This window comes from Vidua chalybeata, chromosome 7 (assembly GCF_026979565.1).
Source record: "Vidua chalybeata isolate OUT-0048 chromosome 7, bVidCha1 merged haplotype, whole genome shotgun sequence".
NCBI lineage: Eukaryota > Metazoa > Chordata > Aves > Passeriformes > Viduidae > Vidua > Vidua chalybeata.
In genome coordinates, this window is record NC_071536.1 from 2,351,445 (window position 1) to 2,374,292 (window position 22,848).

A 22,848-nucleotide genomic window follows, 5' to 3' on the forward strand; every position below is an offset into this window, starting at 1 on the left:
GAAGGAAATTGTTCTTGGAGTCCCTCCTGGGAGGTTTTTTGGCAGGAGGAGCACAGGCTGTGCCTGCTGAGGCTGGCTGCAGTGACCAGGCAGAGGTGTTAAGGTGAAGCTCCTCTTCCTTACACTTACAGGCTGTGTTCCTGTCACAGCTTGCCTTAACCTCTACCCTTGCAAAGTATGTCAGGAATTGACTGATAACAAATCCCTTTCCATCCCCAAATAAAGAAGAACTGGAGTGTGATCCGAGCGTGCCTGCTCTGGTTTGTATTTTTAGGGCCCCCAGGTTGAGAATCAGCTGTATCAGTGTGATGTTACCCATAAATAGTGGGGGTGAAGCATGGAGACAGGTTGTTTTTGTGTGGAAGAACCGATGGAAAACCAGTTTGGATGGAAAACCAGCTCCCCCCAGTTGGGGGCTTGACAGCATTTAGTGGCTGATGGAGCTGGCTATGATGTTTATAATGATTTATAAAATGTGTGTGACCCTGTTTCCACAGCACAGGACTTCACACAGCTCTCCTGCAGTTGTAGCTGGCTGCCAGCCCAGTGCCCTGTCCCCAAATACCCACTGCAGGTGTCTGCTGGTGGCTTCTGAGTGGCTCTGGGTCCCTGTTGGCTTGTCCAGCCTCCTTCCCCAGCCCACTGCCAGCTGCCACTGCTGCCCCTGGGGAACAAACCCGGAGGGATGGAACTGTTCCTCCCTCCTGCAGGAGGGAGCTGAGTTACCCAGCCAAGCTCCAGTGAGCTCTGCAAATTTGGGACAGAGAATTCCTGCTCCCACTCCTCCTGTGCATTCCACTGTTGCAGCAGGGTTGTGTGGTTCACGCTGAGTAAAAAGCTAATTTCTTTCTGGATCCAATCTGAGTTCCTTTCCTGCAGAATAATCCTAGGAATGTGTCACTGCAGTCATCACAAACACTGCTGGCCTTTACTGTTTACATGGGCTGTCCCTGTCCCCCAGCAGGTCCTCAGGGAGGAGGAAGGAAGGGTTTTGTGCAGTAAAAACTGCACAAAAATCACAGCAAAAACATAAACCACTTTTTTCCCCCCGCCAAGATTAATAAAAATGGATTTCTGTGCATTTTTTCAGTCATTCAGATGATGAGCTTTGATAAATACTTGACCAACAAGCAGTGGGTGCTGGATGAGAGCCCAAGGAGCCCCATGTAACCTCCACAAAGGGCTTCCCAGATAAACCAAGGCTAAATTTGGGCTCACACCACTGGAGTTGAGCTTATCTTGTCAGCTCTTGTACCCTTTTCAGCCACTCTCAGAGAATTTTTTTTTTCTTAATTCCCTTTTTTCAGTGGCAGGGCATTTTTGGGGGATTACATATCATTTATTTACATTTATAAATATGTAGATGTCATACATATAAAAATGTATATATATACATATATATAATTTTTATATAATGTATAAATCCATGTCTAATGGAGTTTGCTTGCAATGCCTTTATTTCAGGCACATTCCTATGCATATTTAATAATTTTATGGCTGTGGCTAAGCTGGTGAGCTGTGTGATAGGAGTGTGGAGTCAGGCTGTGTCTTTGCTCTCTGGGCTGGGAATTTTTGAGTAATAAAGGCACTTGTGTTTAACTCCAACTCATGAAACATTTAAAGTGAATTTTACCACCTTTATTTCTTCATGTTTGTTTTGTGGAATATGCACCCAGCAGGGCCAAACCTAGGAAAAAGTGATTGCAGAACCAATAAAATCAGCTGGGTGTTGAAATAAGCAGTTTTGCAGCATTCTCAGTTGTATTTTTTTCCTTCATTTCAATGTCATGTTTTTTCCAGTGGATGACTTGTGCTTAAAACCTTGGGACTCAAAGTGGTTGTGAGGTTTTTTGTTGTTTTGTTGGGGGTTTGAAGGGTGTTTTTAATGATTCTGGCACAGATTTTGGCAGCATTTTTGAGGAGCATTTCCAGGACACTAATTGGTACATGAAGTAGGAGCCAGTTTGTGTACATGCAGCTTGAATTACAGCACAGCTTTTGAAGTCTTGAGTCTTTGAGGTTCTGGTCACCTGAATTTTCAGGAAGGAGTGTGGCATTTAATTCCTATAGCAGATTTTTGAGCTGGAAACTCTATGGCTGTTTATATTAAAGTCAGATTTAAGTATAGTATTTTCTTGGAAAATACCAATAAAGGCTGGAGGGTCAATGCAAAACCCCAAAGGTCAAGTTTTCAGCAGACTCTTGTGCTGCTGGCAGCTTTTGTCCCTGGGCACGTTATAAATCACTTCTGGAAATAATTTGGGAATTACTGAGAAGAACTTCAACAGCCTTGAAATTGCTGTGAGGAGGAAACATCCTGTGCTGAAGCAGCCTTGAAAGAATGGCATCACATTTCTCCCTTATTGTTGGTGTGTGTCTGGGGGCAGGCAGGCAGGGGATTTGTGTGCTGTGGGCTTCCTCAGCTCAGCTTTGGGGCTTGCTCTCTTGCTAAAGGATCTGCTGTCAGCTCCAGGGGCTCTCCCTCCCCAGCATTTTTTTTGGCCTGGGCAGTGAGATTTATTTACTGGAGTGTTGTGGCATGGTTAACATGGATGCCTGTGCATAATGCCAGTGGATGCCATGTTTTGGGATAAATGACTGACTTTCTGAGGGTCTAAGTGACAAATGCTTCATTATAGCTTCAAAATGCTGTGTCTGTGTTGGGGGAGACATTGAGGCACAGGCTGGCAAATACAGTATCAAAGGATTGGAAACTTACACTGCTTATTCTTTGGTTTATGCAGAAAATCTCAGAATTCCTCATGGACATTTTATTCCCCAGATATCAGTTGGGTAATGTCAGCTTTCCATTTCTTGTGCTGTTATTTCCAATAGTTCCTTTTTAAAATTCAGCATATTCCCCCCCCCTTTTTTTTTTTTAAACAATAAGGATTGTGATGACATCTCTATTTAATTTAAAAGATAAATGCCTGACTCTGGGGAGTTCAGCTGTCTGCAAACACCTTTTAAATCACATGGGGTTTTTTCTCTCCAGGTGAAAATGCTCCCTTCCTCTGTTGGAAGTGGGAATGAGCGAGAATTCTGGGGAAGGATGGAGGGACAGCCCTTGTGATCCAAGGTACCTGCAGGGGTGCCCACACCTGGGGTCACTCCAGAGGCAGAGCAAAGCCTTGGGAACAGGCAGGTCATGGATATTTTGAGGTGCAGTGGTGCAGCACCTGGGAGCAGCCCAAGGTTTTCAGTCCTCGGTGCCAGATGCAATCCTGAGCAAGGTTTAATTCAGAGGCACAATTTTCAGCCTGAAATCCGTGGTGGGTTTGTTACTGCATTTATCTCAGGCTTTTCCTTCATATGGGGACTGGTCTGTGCAGAGATTTCTTCATCCAGTAACTCTCTGGGAGCCCTCTGTGACTGCCTGCCTGCTTTTTTATGGGGAAAAACTCACATAATGCTTCCCTAGATAATTTTGTTCATTCTTCTTGTGTATTACAGTGCCTAAAGCAATTTAATAGGTAACATAGGTTGAGATTTCTTTTTTTTTTTCCTGCTGTAGCCTTGGTATAATTCACCATGATAATTGTTTTAGAGGTTTACAGATGACAAACACGTCTGGTTGTAAGCACACACCTGGCTTAGCTACTCAGAATAAGGTTGGACTTGGTCTTGGAGGTCTTTTCCATCCTGAATTTCCTGTGATTTTAACAGGGATGCAGACACTTCCTGATGTGTATCCACGGTGCTTGGGATAGAGCAGGGCATGTTGATGCTGCTCAGCTGTAATGCTGGGCAGGGTTAATGAAAATCACCTCACAAGAAACACCTGGGCAGCATTTCCTCCAAGGGAGGCAGCATTTGAGGAGCCTCTGGAGGCAGGGATGCAAGGGCTTCATGGAGGAGGGCAGTTTGATCCCATGCAAGGTAATGGTTTCATTTTGCATTTTCTGCTGTCCAGCTTTTTCATCAAAACTGTTGTTTTCTGCTATAAAAACAGTAGGTTTGTGTGCAGCCTGGTGAGGTGATCCTCCTTAAAACTGCTGTGAGTCTTTTCTGAGCCTCCTGTGGGTCCTCTCAGAGGGAAGGGCAGCAGGATGTGATCCTCCCACTCTTTTAGGCTCCCTGATAAACTGTGCTCCCAGTGAAATAGCCAGTCCTAAAATGATCTGTAAATACTCTGCTCTTGCCGTGGAGGCTGGCACCGAGGCAGATAAGGGGAGCAAATTGTCCTGAGATATTCATCTTATGGTCTGGATAAGAGGAGAATGAGTTGGGCAGTTGGGATTATCTGAAAGAAATCTGTGTTCTGTGCCTTTTTCTTTGAATGCACAGGGTGAGTGGAGCTCAGAGCAGCCTGGTGTGGTGGAAGGTGTCCCTGCCCATGGCAGCAGATGATCTTTTAAGGTCCTGTCCAACCCAAACTATTCGATGATGTTTAATAACTGGAAGTGTGTTTTAACATAAGTAAGCAGGAGCTGCTAGAACTGTTCACCTGCTTTTACTGAATGGTGAATATTCTGTTGCACATCCAGGTGTATCTTGTCAGGTCTCCTCATCTCCCCGAGTTGGTTGTAATTTGCATAATGTGGTAGAACACCACCTTTAAAAGGCTGATTAATGTTTGTGTGAGTCAGCAGGGACACGAATGGTGGGTGATTCTCAGCTTCTCAGCCCACCAGGGCTGATAAAGGTGAGGTGTTTAATTGGTGCCAGCTGGTACAGATGGCATCACCTTTGCCTTGTATTAAAATGGTCTGGAGACTTGGATTTCAGGTGTTGGGGGTCACCCAGACCACTGTTGTAAAATGAGTTGGGTTTTCTTGGGTGCCTCTTGTTGGTGTTTAGGATAAAAGCTGTTTTGTTTATCCATGAACATGGAAAAAACCTTAGAGTTTTGTGGAATGAAGAAATTTCACTGCTGGGATTGCTTTACCACCGTATATAAAGGTTTGTGCCCTCATGTTCTTGCCTATGTGGATAATAAGCACATCTACTGAATTTGAAGATTTCTGTATTACACCAGCTTTGGGTTTCCCTAAACAGAACACTCAGAGCAGGAGGCACCTCGCTTTTCCAGCTCTGCTTCCATCAGGTACAACTTGATGCCATTTTTCTAATCCTGGGGTTAGGTGTCTTGAGCAGTGAAGAGAAAAAAAATCTGGAATGTGGTTGGAGCAACCTTACAGCCATCATTTGGGACCAAGTTACAAGTGGAAACTTGTTGGCTTGTTAGAAAAGCAGCGAACTTGCACTGGGAAAGTGAGATTTTCATATTCCATGCCTTTGGGAACAGTTTCCTAGAGCTAGGCGAAGACAGTAAATTTGGAAATGCTTCTTTTTCCTTTGGTTTCAAACCCATGCCTGTCACTGGTAAGCTCAGGCTTTTATCTTCTAAGTAGTATTATTTATTGACAGTGTGACCTGCAGTGTCTGCTGTGAATTAAGTGGAAAGATCAGCAAAGGCAAATTAAAAATATGCCAGAATTATTAAATAAGATATCTACTGAAGTTGCTGCATCCCTTGAAGTATTCCAGGCCAGGCTTGATGAGGCTTGGAGCAGCCTGGTGTAGTGGAAGGTGTCCCTGCCCATGGCAGGGGGTGAAATGAGATGGTTTTGCAGGTCCCTTCCAACCCAAACCATTCTGGGATTCTGTGGTGGCTGTCAAAATTCACTGGCTCCTTGAGAGGCAGTGAAAATGTGGGTGCTGGAGAAGAAATTCCAGTATTGCTGGGATTTAGCTTATGCTAATGTCTTGTGGCATTTCAAATAAATTTAAGGGGGGAAAAAAAACCCCTTCCTAGACAGAGCTATTGATGATTCTACAGGGGTAGTCAGGCTCTGGTTTCCTTGCACAGCCTCCATAAAATGCTGGAAGAACTGAGTGCTAAAAATACACCCTTAACCCCACAGCAGTGGCTTGTGTTGGCCTTCCTGGAGGAACAAATCCCTTTAATTAGTAAGACAGTGAAGTTTATTTTGGGGTTTGCTTTGTTTTCATTCTGGGATGTGAACTCTCATGCACTGCGGCTTAAAAAAATACAGAATGCTGTAGCTGTGCTGGGGTCTGCTCCAGCTGCTGGCAGCAGCTGCAGCCTGCACTGCTCTCCTCATCCCCCTGCCTTTGCCTGGGAAAAAACAAATCCCTTTCAACGGGGAGGAGGAGCCAGGAATGGTTTTGATCTGCCCCAGTAGCTGCCTTGATGTGCTAACCACATGTTGTGTGTGAGCCTAAGGACAGAGCTCCCCGGCTCGGGGTGGGAGCAGCTCTGGGGAGCTCTGCAAAGGGCAGCGCTGCTCCCTCTGGGTTCTGCAGTGTGCATTCAGTGTCACACGTCCTGTGCTGCTTTTGGGGTGCTTTTTGGAGATCTGGAGACCGTGGCTCTTTGCATTCTGTGTCCCCACTGTGCTGCTTGCAAGTGGCTGCGCTTTATTAAGGATTTAAGGCTGCACTTGATTGCGTTAATTATTTTCTGAACCGTGCGTGCTGATGGTGTTGCTGGAGTAGAGGCTGACACCCTTCTTGTTGGCTTTGAACTACATTTTAGATCTTTAGGCGGGTTTTTTGGCACTTTTTTTTTTGTCTAAACATGAAAAGAATTTTTTGTAATGAATTTCAGTGGCTGATGGGGTCACGTTTACCTGAGGAAGTGGCACAAAGGTGACAAAGAATATAAATTGGCCCCCAGCTTTCCTTTCTTAGCTCATATAAGGGAAATAGGAGGTTACAGGATTAGTAGGGAGCAGCATTTGAAGGGAGAGTAATTCTGTAAGTGTTTGGGTGCAGGAATTTAGCAAGGACTCAGTTTACAGCATGGTTTGCTAGAGCACATTATAGGTCAAGATATAGCAAGAGGGCTTGTGCAAAAATAGCTCATTTTTTTTCCAAATGATCCTTTAATAGGCCTCATTTGCATGTTGTAAAATAGCAAGTGTGAGAAGCATCGGAGCCAGGACGTTAAGGACAGAGGGGTTTGGTCTCTTAGGTGAACAGAATTGGTTTCTGATTACTGAGCTCTGCATGGGCTTCTTTAAAGATATAATTTCTAGTGCAGTGCTTTGAGTTTAAAGTATGTGCCTGAGGTGATGGGAACCTGCTGAAGCTTGGAAAACACACTTGAGTTTTTTGGTTCACCCAGGAAACACAAATAAGAGCGTAGCCAGAGGGCAGGATTTTTGCAGAGACCCACAACAGTCTCATTCCTGGGTGAGTGGGTTTTTTTTAAAAAAATATGTCATATTACCAGTTCTGGCAAAGTAAAGATTCAGCTTTATAAGCCTCGAGTGGAGAGGATTAACAAATGGATGTTTGCAGTGGTTCTGTGTTGATTTAGATCTTGGGCATTGCAATAATTCCTCAGGTGCTGTGGGTGCTGGGTGCAGGGGGAGGAGAAGCCAAAGGAATGATAGGGAATGGACCTTGGCATCCTGGTGGTTTTTCCTTACTCCTGGCTTCCTCCAAACCTGCAGCTTTATCTGCAGGGGAGAGCTGAAAGGCTTTGTGTTACAGCCTCTGAGTCTAAAGTTCATGTGAGCAATGTTTTGGGTTTCCAGAATAAATACTTTGTACTTGCCGAGGTCCTGTATTTTCCAAAATGCCTGGTGGTAGCAGGTGCTTTTTAAATAGGCAGCTGTGGAAGGAAACTCTTTCCTAATGGAGCATTTAGTCACATATTATCTTTTCTGACTGTTATTAACTGTTTTTAAGCACTTTTCAGGCAAAAGGTGCTGGCTGACATGAGCCTTTCCCTGCTTGCTTGGCTTTCTGTTGGCTTCAGGATGCATCCCTGCCTCAGCTGTGCAGGGCTAAGTCCCAGGATTTTAGTGCTGGTTTAATGTTTTGGTGTCTTTACAGGCAGCAGGGTAAAGAAATGGAGTAAGTGGGTATTAGCCTTGTTGCAGGAAGATAAAAACTAATTGTGCAGCTGAAGCACCTGAGGGGAGTGTGCACTGCTCAGGTGTGCTGCCAGGGGAGGGAGACAGGACAGGGAGAGCATCCAGGGCACCTGCCTGTGCTGGGAGGCTTTATGGGACCATCTCCTCTGCCCATGAGGTCAGGGAGATTCTCTCATGCACACAGAGCACGTGTTCTGCACCCCACTTTCCTGCTTTAGGTTCTCCATGTGGGCTCTTAGGAAATCAGCCTTTTTCTTGTCGTGGATCTCTGTGCAGCTGAAAGAAAATGGGCCCCCTTTGCTCTGTTTCCTTGTTGCTGTAACCAAGGCTTTTGCACTGGTTCCAGATCAGCATTAATTCCCTTTGAGACCATGCCTTGGATTGCATTAACTTTTTTTTTTTTTTTTTGACATTTGACAAAAGCTTTGTTTAAACAAGTTAGATGTGCATCAGGCTAATAAATATAAACCCCGTCAGATTATTCCTGCTGGGCTGTTCTCTGGAGAACAGTGTCTCATTTGTGTATTTTCCACTAATCATCTCCAAATCTTGCATGGGTGATATCAAGTTAGGGAAAGTGGATTTAGGATTACATATGGTACAGTCAGGGAAAAAGAGGCTCTGTTTTGACAACCAGCATAGCAATCTGGGAGACATGACTCCAGTTCTAAAAAATGTTTTCAGAAACGTGTTGCATAAACAAGTCATCATTTCCCTGGTGGAGAGGGGAAATGTTTTTCTAGATGTACTTCTGTACAAACCTTCTGGACCTGTTTTCTGTAGCCTCAGTTAAGAGTCCTGAAAAAGGCTGATCTGAAGGGGCAGATGATGTCAGAGCACAGCTTTGGGTGGACAAGCAGCCCAAGAAGCTGGGCCGTGAGCTGATTTGGGATTGAACTTGTACTGCAGGTTTTGGCACTGCTGCAGAAGGAGAAAGAATCCTCCATGGCACCATCACTCCTTTGCAGGTTCCTTGAGAGGGGAGGGGCATTTTGGGGATGGGAAGAGTGTAGGTTCAGCTGGGCTAGAGGATCACACCCATTGAAGTTGACTTCACCGTGGCTGCCTGGGTGTGACGAGGGAAGAGTTTGCCTCTGTCTGTGTTAATCACACTCTGTGCAGCCACTGAGTTGGACTTGGGAGTGAGTCTGTAGGTGAATGGATAAATGAGGAATTGGGGAAAGGTTTGGATTTTATGGTGAAAATCATAGCTCACATTTACTCGAGTTCTGTAGGGGAGGACAAAGGAAACCTGTTCATTTTGTCATTTTGATTGCTCTTGGTACAGACTCAAGCTGAGCTGCCGTCAGGTAAGGGGGAGGGTCCTCTTGTGCATAAAAGTTTTTAAAAGTAGGAGATCATGTCTAGGAATATTTTTTTTTTTTTTTTTTCATGTTGAAAAGACCCAGCAGCAAATCCTGGAGGAATCCGCTGCAGCCTTTTCAGGTTAAGATACTGATGAATGCCCAGGGAAAGCAAAAACCAGGAGCTGGTTGTGCACAGCTACAGAAGAACCTGCTGGTGGCTGGTGATGGATGTCCTGGTGGCTCGAACTTGCTGTGGATCAGTGTGGGGAGAGTAAAAGGGTGGTGAATTTGGTGCAGGCAAGAGCAACACCCCTGAGGAGTGGGGCAGCCAAGAGGGATCAGCATGAGAGAGGAGGGGGAGGTAAAGATGGAGTCACTCTTGTTTATCCCTTTTTACTTAAGGATTAAGAAGCACGTTGTGAAACTGGGAAGAGGCAGATTAAAACCCAGCCCAGTAGTTTTCCCTTTTGTTATAATCCTAAAGACAATAGAGCTGTGAGTCCCTGCAGGACCTTGGCAGTGTCCTTAGCAGAGATGCACAGCTGTGAGTAAAACACTTCAAGGGCTGTGGTTATGGGAAGAGGCTGCCTCTGCCTGAACTGCTTGTTCACAGAATCCCAGCATGGTTTGGGGTGAAATGGGCCTTAAAACCCATCCCATCCCACCCCCTGCCATGGGCAGGGACACCTCCCACTGTCCTAGGCTGCTCCAAGCCCCTTCCAACCTGGCCTTGGACGCTGCTGGGGATCCAGGGGCAGCCACAGCTGCTCTGGGCACCCTGTGCCAGGGCATTAACCCCTCACAGGGAGGAATTTCTTCCTAACAGCCTATATAACCATGCCCTTCTTTTGTTTAAAGCCATTCCCCCTTGTCCTGGCACTCCAGGCCCCTGTCAGTTTTTAGTCTGGGATTTGGTGTTAAGCACTCTCAAGTGTTTGTACTTTTGTTTCCTTAAGCATGCCTTGGTATTCCTATTCTCCCCTTCCTCCTAGACCTTTTTTCCCCCAAGGTTGCTGTGGTTTTGCTCATTTATTGTCATCTGCTTCATGTTCTGCTGCTTAAATGTTGGTGATGCTCAGGTGTTACCCCAGAACAAGCTCCTCTGTGGAATCCCAGTGGTGGGGATCCTGTGCAGGCTGCCTTGCTGTGTCCTGGGTTTTACTCAGTATTGCTTCTAGAGCTGTGTCAGGGCAGGGTGAGGCTGGAGATCAGGGAAAGGCTCTTCCCCAGAGGGTGCTGGGCACTGCCCAGGCTCCCCAGGGAATGGGCACAGCCCCAGGCTGGCAGAGCCCAGGAGGGTTTGGACAGTGCTGCCAGGGAAGCCCAGGGTGGGCTTGTTGGGGGGACTGTGCAGGGCCAGGGGCTGGACTGGATGGTCCTTGTTGAGTCCCTTCCAGCTCAGGATATTCCATTATTCCATTTTCTTCTCTATTAAGTAGTCACCAAGTTCCCCTTGCTTTTTTTTTTTTTTTCTGTTTTTTCGAGTTGCAGCCATTCTTACCTATCTGAAAAGCTAAAAGTCTTTTCAGCCTGCACTCTCATTTTCTTTTTTGATCTCTATTGTGACTTTCTTCTTGCCAGATAAATCTGTTCCTATATTCTTTCAAAATGCTCTTTTCCCCCCACTTCATCTTTTTCAATTTATCCTTTCATGTTGATTTTTCTTGTGCCAACTGCAGAAGCTGTCCCTTTTCATCTTTGATGCTTCTCAGGGAGATTCCTCGTTAATATTCAGATTTTAATAAGAAAGGCTAATTCCTCATTTGTGTCTGTAGTCAGGAGAGGCAGCCCAGGCTATGAAGAGTTTTTGAAGGGTCTCATTTTGGGTACTTTGGACATCCTTGCTGGGACATGGATTTTGTTGTGGATTTTCCCTCCTGCCTGTCTCAAGTCAAAACTTTATCTCCAGATTTTCACTGAGTTCCCTGTGGGATCATCTTTCCTGTGCCCCTCCCTTGAGGCAGGAGATGGGAGAAGACAGATCTCGCCTCTCATCCTGCTTCTGGGCAGACCCAGCAAAATGAGGCATTTACCAAACATTCCCTCTCCAGCACCTTCTTTTTCTTCCTGGTTTCCACTACTGCTATGGTTCTGTGTTTAGCTGAATTTCTGTGGGGATTTGGCCCTTAGGAAATATTGTTTATTGCCTGAAAAAAAAAAAAAAAGATGTTACTCCACTGCACTGCAGAGATGATAATTTCCTTTCCCAGTTTTATTGGAGCAGGGAGCAGTTGTACTACAGGGATGCTTTCATTTTCTCTTTGTCTGCTTTTTATATTCCTTTCAGCCTCTTGGTGGGGCTGCCTGTTGGAAAAGGGGCTGGCCCAGCTTTCCAGTGCCACATTTCTCTGAGGGATGTGTTAGGAAATGTGCATTTGATTGGAATGGAGTGGTGTTCCTGACACTCCTCACTCAGAACATCCCTCTTGATGTGCTCTGTGCTTCTCCCACGGCAGAGCTGTCTCAGGAGAAAACTGTGGTTTCATCTGTGGGATTTTAATTTCTCTTACACTAACTGTGTGTGTCAGCTCTGGAACCCAACCCACTGGGAAAATACAGGGAATGGGAAGTTCTCCTTGTTAAGTATGTAATTTATTTTTCCTTGTAAAAAGCCTGCAGCCAAAATATCTGCTCTGTTTGGTTTAAGGATTTATTTTGTGGGGTGGGGAGGGTTAGGATGAGTAGTCCAGGCTTGGAGCTACATTATATTTAAGGGCAAAACAAATGATTTGGTGGTGTTAGATGTAAAACTTTGTGCATGAGATTGGGTTGGGGAATGTACTTGGATCCATTATCCATCATTCCTTTTGTAGGAAGCGTGGGGTTATCCTTCAGGAGGTAACATCTCTGCACCCACCTGGAAGCTGTGAAGAGTGGCTGTAGATGTGAGAGAGGATATTAACAGCAGCAAAAAAACCCTTTTGATTGGAACAATTAGAAAATCGAAGCCAAACCCAAATACCTGGTGAGAGCCAAGAGCTCTGCAGTTCCCGAGCCCAGAAGCGTGTTTTGGGAAAGGCTGAGCTGGGGAGCTTGTGCAGCTCTTTGCATCCCTGGCCCTCCTTTTGTTTCCATGGCAGCACAAAGGATAACGCTGCTGCTGCAGCTGCCAGATGCTGCTGGAAGAGAGATTACAGCTTTGACCTAAATATCTCTTTAATACAGGTCTCAGTTACAGGGAGAGGTTTTTCAGATGTCGGAGATACGGGAGGCTCTGATGAGCACGGGCTCGGATTCCTGATGCCTGAGCTGCTCTAAGCTCAGCCTCGTTTTCCTGTTTATAATTAGGAATTGGGCATGGCCAGAGATAAATCTGTCCAATATCAAACATTTCTGTCGGAGCTGGAAGAGCTCCTGGGTTTTTATCCGTCCTGACAAGGCTGGCAGGGGATGGGAGGAGCCTTAAACCGACAGCTCTGAAATCCCTCTGGTTTTAGGGCTGTAATTGAATTGCTCTGTGGCAGTTTGGTGACTCGCTCTGTGTGTGTATTGGTGCTGTTAGTGAAGTGTAAATACAGCGCTGTGCTGGGTGGGATGGGATTCCCAGAGCCTGGCTGGAGTTCCCACCCGGAGGAGGAGGGCAGGGAGCTGCAATGCTGCTTTTTGCCTAAACTGCCTGAGAATTAGAAATGACACATCTGCAGTTCAGGAAGGAAAAAAGGGACTGTTTGGAGCTGGGTGGTTGCAGCAGTAATTCCTAACTGGCATACAGTGAGAAGCCATAGAATCCATGATTCTATCACACTGAGTAGGGAGGAAATAAAATTTTAAATCATCCCAGTACTGCTTCTGGTGGTTTTCTAAAGGTTTTATTTGTTATTGCTTTGTAGTTATTGTTAGGTGTCATGGAACAGAGTGAATAAGCAGAGAGGACCCATATAAAAAACTGATTTTAAAAACCCAAACGGTATAAAAATTAATCGAATTCCAGGGTGATTTGTGTTGGCAGGGACCTTAAAGCCCGACCAGTTCCACCTCCTGCCACAGGCAGGGACACCTCCCACTAGACCAGGTTGCTCAGAGCCCCATAAAATATAGAAGAGGAACCTTTTGAAACATGACACGATCTTCCAAATAATATTTTATGCAAAGCTTAGAAATCAACATGTCAGGATGGTTTTCTGCTATTTTCTGTTGGAACTGACTCAATGCTTTGACTTAAAGTGCTGGGGGCTGGGTTGGAGAGGATGTGCTCTGAGATTACCCCCCACCCCCAAAAAAAAAAAAAAATGCATGTTTTAGGAGGATCACAAGTCTCAACCCAAAACCTGCACATTTCCCTCTTTGCTGAGAAAATCAGCACACGAGCTTTGGGAAATACATCCTGAAAGTGCTGCTTTGATACAGCTCCAAGAGAGAGATGTGTGGCCTTATCTGCATCCTTGTGGGCAAGTGGGAGCTTGTAGGAAGGTTTTCTCTACCAGTTCACTCTCAGGTTTTCATTTCAAAGAAGAAACTCTAAATATTGCTTGTAATGCAGAAATTATTGAAGGGGGAGAGCAGCATGTGACATGGCTGTTGGTGCTTTTAACTTCTTTCTCGTGTTTTTGAGGGCTCTTGTTCTTAGCAAAAAGGATCTTTAGCTGAGAGTTTCCAGAGAAACCCCTTGGCTTTTCTATATTTCATTTATTTACAGCTTTTCCTCATTTAGAAGGACAGCAAAGTAACTTTGGGATTGCCTGAGGGAAGCTCTTGCTAAGAAGCTCTCCAAGCATATGAAAGATTTAAGTCCTTTCATGTCATCCTGCAGAGATATCTGCCCACCCTTCCCTCACCACTCCTTTTAGTCAGGTTGCCATTGGGTTCTGTCTGGATCAGAGGAAGAGAAAGCTCTGAGCTTCTCAGCTTTCTGCTAGTCAAGAGTGAGAGATTTGGGTGAAAAAAAGGGCAAAACAAGGTTAGTGGATCAAGGGCTGGTGATGGGCAGGCTGCTGTGCTGGCACTTGCTGCCCAGGGCTGTGATAATACTGGGGCTGCCCAGGCTCTCCTAAAATAATAAACAGACAAACTGCACTGGCTGCTGGGGGTGTTATCCTCAGGGATGGACCCACAGGATGGAGAGGCTGCTGTAAATCTGATTGGCCCCAGTTAGAACCTTCTTCTCAGAGGTCCCATTAGGTGCCTTGCTGCTGTTGCCCATGGCAGTAAATGGAATTAATTTAGGAGAGGGTCTCCAGTGTAAAAACTCAAGGATGGGATGAGCCAGACTGCTGAACTCTGAACAGCCAGGCCCTTGCTGGGGTTATTGCTCTAATGGCTGGGAGACATTTCTGGTTTTTGTGACTTCCCTCCCCTCTTCTGAACCATGGATGCTGGCATTGGCCTTGACCCTGTGTTCTCTCATGAACATTATTTTGCTGATACTTATTTAGATTGTAGTGATCATTCCTGGATTTGAAAAAGTAGATTTTTCTGTTGGAAAACTCTAAGCAGGGCTTTTAAATATGGAATATTGGAACAGTCAGACCTTGGAATTAGCAGCTCTCCTGTGCCATGGAGTGCATGGACCTGGGCAAGAGTGGCCACCACACCCCAGGATTTCATCTCAACACGTGTTGCCCCATCCCTGGAAATGTCCAGGGCCAGTTTGGACAGGGCTTGCAGCAACATGGGATAGTGGAAGGTGTCCCTGGCCACGGTGGAATGGATGGGCTTTAAGGCTGCTTCCATCCCAAACCATTCTGGGATTCATGTGGTGGAACCAACGTCTACATCTCATGCTTAATACTGGAATTAAGAAGGTTCCTCTGGGTGGGGAGGAGTTACTAAACTGAGGTTTTAAAAGAGTGAGGATCCTCTTGGGAGTTCGTGCTTTAGTGTCGCGGTAAAAATAAAACCAGAAGAATTGAGGGGGGAAAAAAAAAAGAAGACTTCTGTTGTGGCAAAGGAAACTTTGTGAAGGAAATGCAGCTTAAACGAACTTGGTGCACGTTTTAAAAAGACACGAGTGACACCATGAATATTTGAAGCTTTTGATCAGTGATGCAGAAATGAAAGGAGCAGCACATGCAACTGTGATTAATTATTGACAAAAGTCATTTCTTGCATGTGTGGAGCCTGGAGTGGGACGTGAAGGTTGAGTTCACTGGAATTCCAGAGCTGGGCAGTAATGCAAACAAGACCCCAGTTGATCAACTTCCTACATGTGGTTCTATTTATTATGCAAATCTCTTCCAACGTGTTTAAATCAACATGTGGTGGTGGGGGGTTGCAGCTTCAGCAGAGGATTTTTGTGGGCTGCACAATTTGGGCTCTGCATGCTCCAGTTTGATGGATCCAGTGGTTCGTGCTGTAGCTGCAAGTCAGTTTGCTTTATTTAGGAAAATAATCCCCAAACCTGCTTGTCATGTTCTATCTGTGAGTATTTGACCTTTTCACCTTAACTTCTGTGGATCTTGGACTAAATCAGTTTTTTCCTGAGATATTCCTAGAAGCTGGATGGATAGAGGGTGCTTCCATGTCCATCCCAGTGATGGCACACAAACCTCACACTGCAGAAGAGACCAAATGCTGTTTCATGCCATGTTCTGTGTTTAGCTGTGGTAATTCCTTCTAAACATGCCAGTGGAAATGAATCTCATGGATGTCCCAATAGAAATGAGTTGGTTTTATTTTTTTAAAGGGCACTGGAAGACCTTATGTAATTTAATTGCAAATTTAGGATAATAGAAGTGAGAGATCTTAGTTTAAATTAGTTGGATTGAGGTCAAAGTGTTTGGATTTTTGGTGATGGGTTTTTCTGGGTTTTTTTTTTTTTTTGTATTTTTTATTTTCTTCTTTGTTGTTTTGTTGTTTGGTTGTTTTGTTTAGTTTTGTTTTTTGTTTCACAGACATATTTTGGCAATAAAATGGAATTTCAACAGTTCTCAAGTATTTTGGGCACTCAAAACCTGTGGGGGCAGGAGCCAAGGGTTTTATCAAGAGGTCTGGCACCTTGTCAAGTGAATTTTATTTTATTTCTTATATTGCTAATCGGGACTAGAAGGCATCTATTGCCCATATTGAGGGTCCTTGAGACCTGATAGTTTTGGAAGGTCCTGGTGTGGGGTTTTGGTGCGTTTTGATGAAGGAAGGACCAAGTAAGAGCAATAAATCCATGTCCTCAGGCTGGGTCATCCTTCCTTTCTGCATCTGCCCACCTTCTGCTTTGTCTTTTGGCCTCTGTGCTTTTTGGAATTTTAGCTTTCATTGCCTCCCTGATTTGTCCTTTTGGAATGTGCAGGTCTTCCAAAATAATATTTTAAGGTTTTTATTTTAGAGAAAAGCAACAGGATTTGTGCTCTTCTTGTTACCCTTGTGCAGCTCCCTTCTGGCTTAGCAGGTTTTTTTGCCATTCTCCAAGTCAGCAGCAGTGATTTGCTCACTCATCTTTTTTTAATCTTCCATGGTGATAAAATCCAGTGGTTCTCTTTTATGGAAGCTTGTTGACATTTATTAGGGAGCTCTCCCAGTTTGTTTCACACACCTAAACCTCCTCGAGTCAGGGATAAGAGACTGATGGTTTTCTTTGACTCCTGAGAGTCTGGATATGAGCTGAAACCTCCTCATCCCCTTCAGCCTTGGCTGCTCCTTCCCAAATCCACAGCAGCTCCAAGCAAACCATGAGAGTTGATAGTTTCCTGTTAGGGCAGTGACATTTTTCCCAATACCCAATCTAAAGCTCCCCATTCCATTGCTCCCTGTCTGGGAAAACATTCCTTCCCACAGGAAGGGAGGAAAACATCCCAGACCAAGCTGTGGTCCCTTTGGAATGCCTCAGTCGTGGGCAGGTCTTGCATGCAGTGTTCCCAATGGAAACTGCTGCTTGTTTTGTCTCCTCCTCAAGTTCTTGTCACCTGGGTGTGGTGCAGAAAGGTTTTCCTGGGGTCCAGTGGGACTTCAGGTCATGGAACAGGAGCTGCATGACCACAGTGTCTTCTCTTGCACTCTGAGCCTTTGGTTTTCCTTCCCCTGCCAGTGAGTGTGTGGGAGACAGCTTGTACCTGTACCAAAATACTGATTATTTTCCAAGTGTTTTCATAGAGATACACACAGGATTTATTCATGGCTGAAATACAAAGGGATGGGTTAGATAAAACTGGAGAAGGTTTCCTAATTCCTGGCTAATAGGTCTTTTCTGGGATATTGAGGCAAAAGCAATATATTTCATAGAGATAGACTGGAAAGCACAAGTTTGCTTTGTGATTGTTTTTAGGTGGGTGCTGGGAGAGCTTGGATGGGTTTCTGAAGTCAGTGAGGGTTGCATCTGGAGTAGGAAATTGCCTCCAATTTCTTTACTCTCCAGATGAAAGAATCAAATGGAACAGCCTTCTCCTCCTGGTGATGGTGTACTGGAGGGGAAGCAGTGGCTGGCAGGACCCTAAGCTTGTTTAGCTTAAAAAGAGGCTTGTTTAAAACCAGCGTGGTCAGGTGTAACCTTGCAGCTCCTCTCTTCTGTGGCATCAGGGAACACCAGGAATGTCAGTGCTGCTCCATTTCCATGGAGCTGGAGCTGATGTGCTCAACAGGAGCATCCTGTGCAGCACAGGCATTCAGCTGGTTTGCATGGCTCTGGAGGGGTTAAATCAGCATCCACACTGGATTTGTAGCAGAAACATCACTGTTTGCTTACAGCTAACCAGACCTTTATGGCAGGAACAAAATGATAAGTGTTTTTAAATACAGAAAAATAGAGCCTTATTTCTGTTCTATGGTGTGGAATTGTCAGTGAGGTGCAGCCCAAAGAGCTTAATTTCTGTGATAAACCTGCCTTTCTTCAAGAAATCCACCCCTGCCCCAAGTAGTTTTTAATTAATTCTGTAGTAGATGGCTCTGTGGTTTATTTCTGCCTAGATTATGTTACTGGAAAAGTGGTGTGTTTGAGGAATAAAGAGAGATTTTCCCCTGCCTGAGCAAGGATGTTGCCACTGACTCAGGTTGCTGCAGTTGCTGACATGAAGTGTGATGTGCAGTAGAAAATAACATGTTTCAGAGCCAGCAAATTTTCTTATTTACCTGGGAGGAGAAGTTACTGCAGCTGGTGGCTGGCAGCTGCAGTCAGTGACATGTAACATGACAAACCCAAGGCTTTTCCTGTGGGGAAGGAATGTGGTGGTGTGGATGGGAAATGGCTTAACCAGGTACACACTGGGAGAGCCTTTGCTCTAACTGGAGTTAGTTGGAGCTTTGTGATGATGTGGGAGCACCTGCTGCTGGGAGCAGATCCGTGCAGAATGGGAATTTCTGGGAGTTTTTATACCATTTCCCCAAGCACCTGGTTTTTGTCACGTTGGTCTGTCAGCCTCCCAAGAATCAGACCTTTGGTCTCGCGTTCCCAAAGCCGTGGCATGAAATTGTGTGCAGCAGAGCATTAAATGTCATTATCCTGATGTTGGAAATGTTCTCCTCTTCCACAGATGCCTTTGTAAACAGCCAGGAATGGACACTGAGCCGATCTGTACCCGAGCTGAAAGTGGTGAGTTCATGTTTGCTCCTGTCTTGGAACATCCTGGAACTGTCACACACGAGTGGGGATCTGCCATGCCTCATTCCAGCTGCTGGTGGGGGAAAATGCAGAGAGCAGTTTTAATGAGTAAAGAATTTTTCTTTACATATTTATTGCAGACTCACAGAAGGGTTTGGATTGGGAGGGACCTCAAAGCTCATCTCATTCCACCCCCTGCCATGGACAGGGGCATTTTCCACTAGCCCAGGTTGCTCCAAGCCCCCTCCAACCTGACCCTGAACACTTCCAGGGCTGAGGCTATCTTTATGAAGATGATGTATATTCAGAACTCATTTTAATCATACTTCAAAGATCTCTCAGTATTTTATTGCTGTTTGAATTTGTTCTGCTCCATGAACCAGCTTCCAAGGGGGATCTTCTCAGCAGGGAAGTCTTATGAGGGCAGTGGAAGTTGGCAGCTGACATGTAAAGCTCATTTTATCTCCCTATAATAAGTTTCCATGATTTCAAGGACCAAATGTCTATTCTCCCTCTCTTTAAAGAATTTAAACCTTTTCCAGCATCTGAGTTGACAATAGTGTTTTGTGGAGGTGAGAGAATCTGCAAGGCCACACTTAACAGGGTAAATGCACTTAGAGAGGCATTTTAATGGGAGCAGCATCCTCACAACTACACTTCTGTGGCTGTTTTGATTTTAGCAGTGCTCAAGGTGAGTGCAAGAAAAGTCTGGCAGTCAGTGGATGCAATTCCCTAATACAGGAAGGGTCCCCAGGTTTTGTTAAACAGATGGTGTCATTTGGAAGGCCCCAAATACCTCACACAGTGAAAAACCAGGAATTCAGGACTGGAGGGTGTTGCTTGGGTAGGAGCCCAGCACTGTTAGCTGGCTTGTCCTGGGCTTCCTTGCACATCCCTTCCCCTTCTCTGAGCCCTGCTAATTCACAGCATCCCCCAAGAAAACTGGGAATTGCAGGTGAGAGCAGAGCTGCAGGCACTCCATGCTGTGATTCAGAGCACAGACAATTACCAGGTGATGCTCTCAGGGTACATTTTTCTCTTGTGCTAGCCTGGCTGCATCATGTGAGTGCTTACTTTGGGTGTCCTGCCCCTGAGTTGTCTGAAGCAGGGGTGGGAAAAACAGCTTTCAGCTGCTGCTGAGAATTGATTTGCAGTGGTCAGCGTGCCACGAGAGCTGTCCAAGGGGAAAAGCAGAACTTCTGCTGTTACAAAAATAATAATCTGATTGTAACACTGCAAATGATGGAAGGCAGCAGCACCAGCTGTGCCTGTGAACTTGTGCTCCAAGAGGAAGGGTAAATTAGGAAGCCCAGCTGAAATCTGCTCTGCCTTTTCTGCACATCTGCCCTTGGGGAGGGGTCAGGGCCGTGAGTCACCTCTGTCATTCCCTTACTTCAGCTTCATCCTGGATGCTCCTGGGGCTGAGGAGCATAAGGACCATGTTCAAGAGAGAGGCTGTCCTCCTGTACGAGCTGGGAGGTCTTGAAATTGATTATTATTGTTATTTGTTTTTGATTTATTTCTAGAGTGGCTGTTGTTTTGCCCTTTGGGCTCTGCAGAATTTTAAAGGGAACAGAAACTGGCTCTAGGAGAGCAGAGAAAGCCCCCAGGGCTGCAATAAAGGAAGGAGGTATTTTTCAGTGTGCCTCTGAGGAAAGAACCCCAGTCTTTGCCTCCTTTCTTTAGCCACACGAGGCTTGGTTTCTTTCCTGTGCTCAGAAGGATATTCAAGGCCACCTTGGAGGGGTTTGGAGCAGCCTGGGATGATGGGAGGTGTCCCTGCCCATGGCAGGGGGAGGAATAGGATGAGCTTTGAGGTCCCTTCCAACCCAAACCACTCTGGGATTCTATAACTGGTTCCTGCTGATCCAGTACTTGGGTTTTCCTTACGGATTTTGATGCTTTTATTGTGGTCAAGAGCATGGTGAGAGCACTACCTTTGGTGCTCCTGGGTCCTGTTTATTCAAATATTAAATGAGGATGTGTTAGGCAGAATAAACATGAGAGATTTCTGGATAGAATCACTGAATTTCTTGCACAAAAATATGCAAAGTGCAGTCAGGCTCCTCTCCTGGACAGCTTTAAAATGCCAAGTGCCATCAATAGAGTTTATGATTTTTCCCAACAGGCTTTAGGAGGCGTGGGCAAAGTGGCTTTAGTTTGGTTTACAGCATGTCTGGCACATGGAAATAAATGATTCAGTGTTGCACAAGTCATAACTGAAAAGAGCAGTGCGTTGTAGCTGAATTTTCTCCTCTCTGAACTGGGTTAGGGTGGTATTTTTGTTCCCTAACACGCTTGTCATAACTTGGTGCATTTCAGACGTATCCATAAATAAATGGAGATGACTGGGATTGTTTGTGTATAAAGCAGGGGAGAGAGGAATATGACTGCTGTGAAAACAGGCTGGCATTTTTGTCATGCTGTGGGGGATCAGCCTTAAAGCAAATATTAATGCTGACAAAGAGAGAAACTGTATCAGAAGTCAGATTTTTTTTTTTCCCAGTGTAGAATTTATTGCTCCTACTTTGTAGGAATGTGTCAGAGAACCTGAAGTGCTGTCAAATGATGTAGCCTGCTATGACCTTTGGGATATTTAAAAAAATTAAAATATAAAATTGTGTTCTTGAATCCTTTGATGTCTTTCAAATACTGGGGGTCTCTGGATAGAATAAGACATCCCAGCTATGGGATGTTGCCTCTGACTGGACCCCCAGGTTGATGCTTTTCTGTTGTCCCTGGCAGTTACAGTTTTGGCACAAGTGTAATAGAAAATAACATTAATTTCCATCCACACAAGGCTAATCACTAGTAAGTGAAGGTTTCACTGGAAAACTGTTGTCTTGGCCAAATGTGGAGACCATTAAAAATACAGTTTCACACATTAAAATAACTATTTTTCACTGGTGAATGAGGGGCATTTTGTATATTGTTGTAGGCAAAAAAAAAAAGGGAAGGAACTTCTCCTTGGGAAGCTTGGGTGGAAGGGGAGATGGTGTCAGTTTGGTGATGAGAAGAGGTGCCAAGGCCAAGCTGTTTGCTCACAGGGGTCCCTCAGGCCTCAGTGGGTTTGTGGTGTGAGTGGGAGTAGACAAATGTACATGCAGTTCATATAATGGAGGGAAAAGTCATTAACTGGAGAGGTTGCTTCATGTTCTGGGGGTAAGGGACACGTGTTGGAGATGTCATTTTCTTCCTGTGACTCATCCCAGAATCCCTCCCTCCCTCCCTGCTGCCCACGCTGTGGGATCAGCCCAAGGCAGGGGGGAATTTGGGGTGCCAGCACACATGGCTGCGTCCAGCCAAGCCATTTTTGATAAGGAGGGTGGTGTCCTGTCAGCTGGGGTTGAGAAGATGGGGTAGGGAACATGCAGCTCCCTGCTGCTGCCTCGGCCCGTTCGGCAATCCCGGGCAGATCAGCAGAGTTCATCTTCTCTCCAGGGACCTTCTGTTCTGAGCCTCCAGTGAGGGTCAAGTAAACAGGAGAGAGCAGAGCAGGCTGGGCTTGTTTCAAAGGGGGAAAGAAGTTTCCATCACCTCCCTCCCCCAAGAAGGGAGCACAGTGTCCTCAGCTCTGTGCGCCCCTCGAAAGCCACAAACCCCAAATCTCCTCAAGTCCTTTGGCATTTGAGCACCTCCAGGAAGAAAACTCTGTGGGGTTGGGCTGAAATATTTCCCTGGGAGGGTGGGGAGGCCCTGGCACAGGTTGCCCCATCCCTGGCAGCGTCCAAGGCCAGGTTGGGCCAGGCTTGGAGCACCCTGGATAGTGGAAGGTGGTAGAACAAGACGATCTCTAAGATCTTTCCCACCCCAAACCACCCTGCATTTATTTTATCTCTTTTGCACCGTGTCTGCTGCTTGGGGTGTTACTTCTGTGTGAAGATTTTGCTTGAAGACACTGCTTTTTACAGGGATGAATTGCAGTTGAATTCCTTGTTGCTGCTTTTCCTTTTCCATTGCAGGGGATCGTGGGTAACCTGGCGAGTGGGAAGTCAGCGCTGGTGCACCGCTACCTGACCGGCACCTACGTCCAGGAGGAGTCACCTGAAGGTAGGTGCAGCCACAGCTCCCACTCTCCTTTTCCCCCCACAAACTACATCCTTGCTCATTTTTGATCATGCAGAAATGAATTAGCAAAAAAAAAAAAAAAAAAAAAAAATCCCATGTGCTACTTCAGAATGCATGGAGATTTTTGCTTTAATGTTCTCCAGACCGGGCTAAGTATGTC

General features: G+C 45.5%; 1 protein-coding gene across 10 annotated transcripts in view; it reads left to right on the forward strand.

Moving 5' to 3' along the window:
• Positions 1–22,848, forward strand: part of AGAP1 (ArfGAP with GTPase domain, ankyrin repeat and PH domain 1) — a 341,321-nt gene that overhangs the window by 78,091 nt on the left and 240,382 nt on the right. For all 10 annotated transcript variants that reach the window (XM_053947217.1, XM_053947218.1, XM_053947208.1 and 7 more), the window contains exons 2-3: positions 18,553–18,611; positions 22,583–22,670. In XM_053947217.1, coding sequence (XP_053803192.1) covers positions 18,553–18,611; positions 22,583–22,670 — 147 coding nt within the window. The remainder of the gene's footprint in view (positions 1–18,552; positions 18,612–22,582; positions 22,671–22,848) is intronic.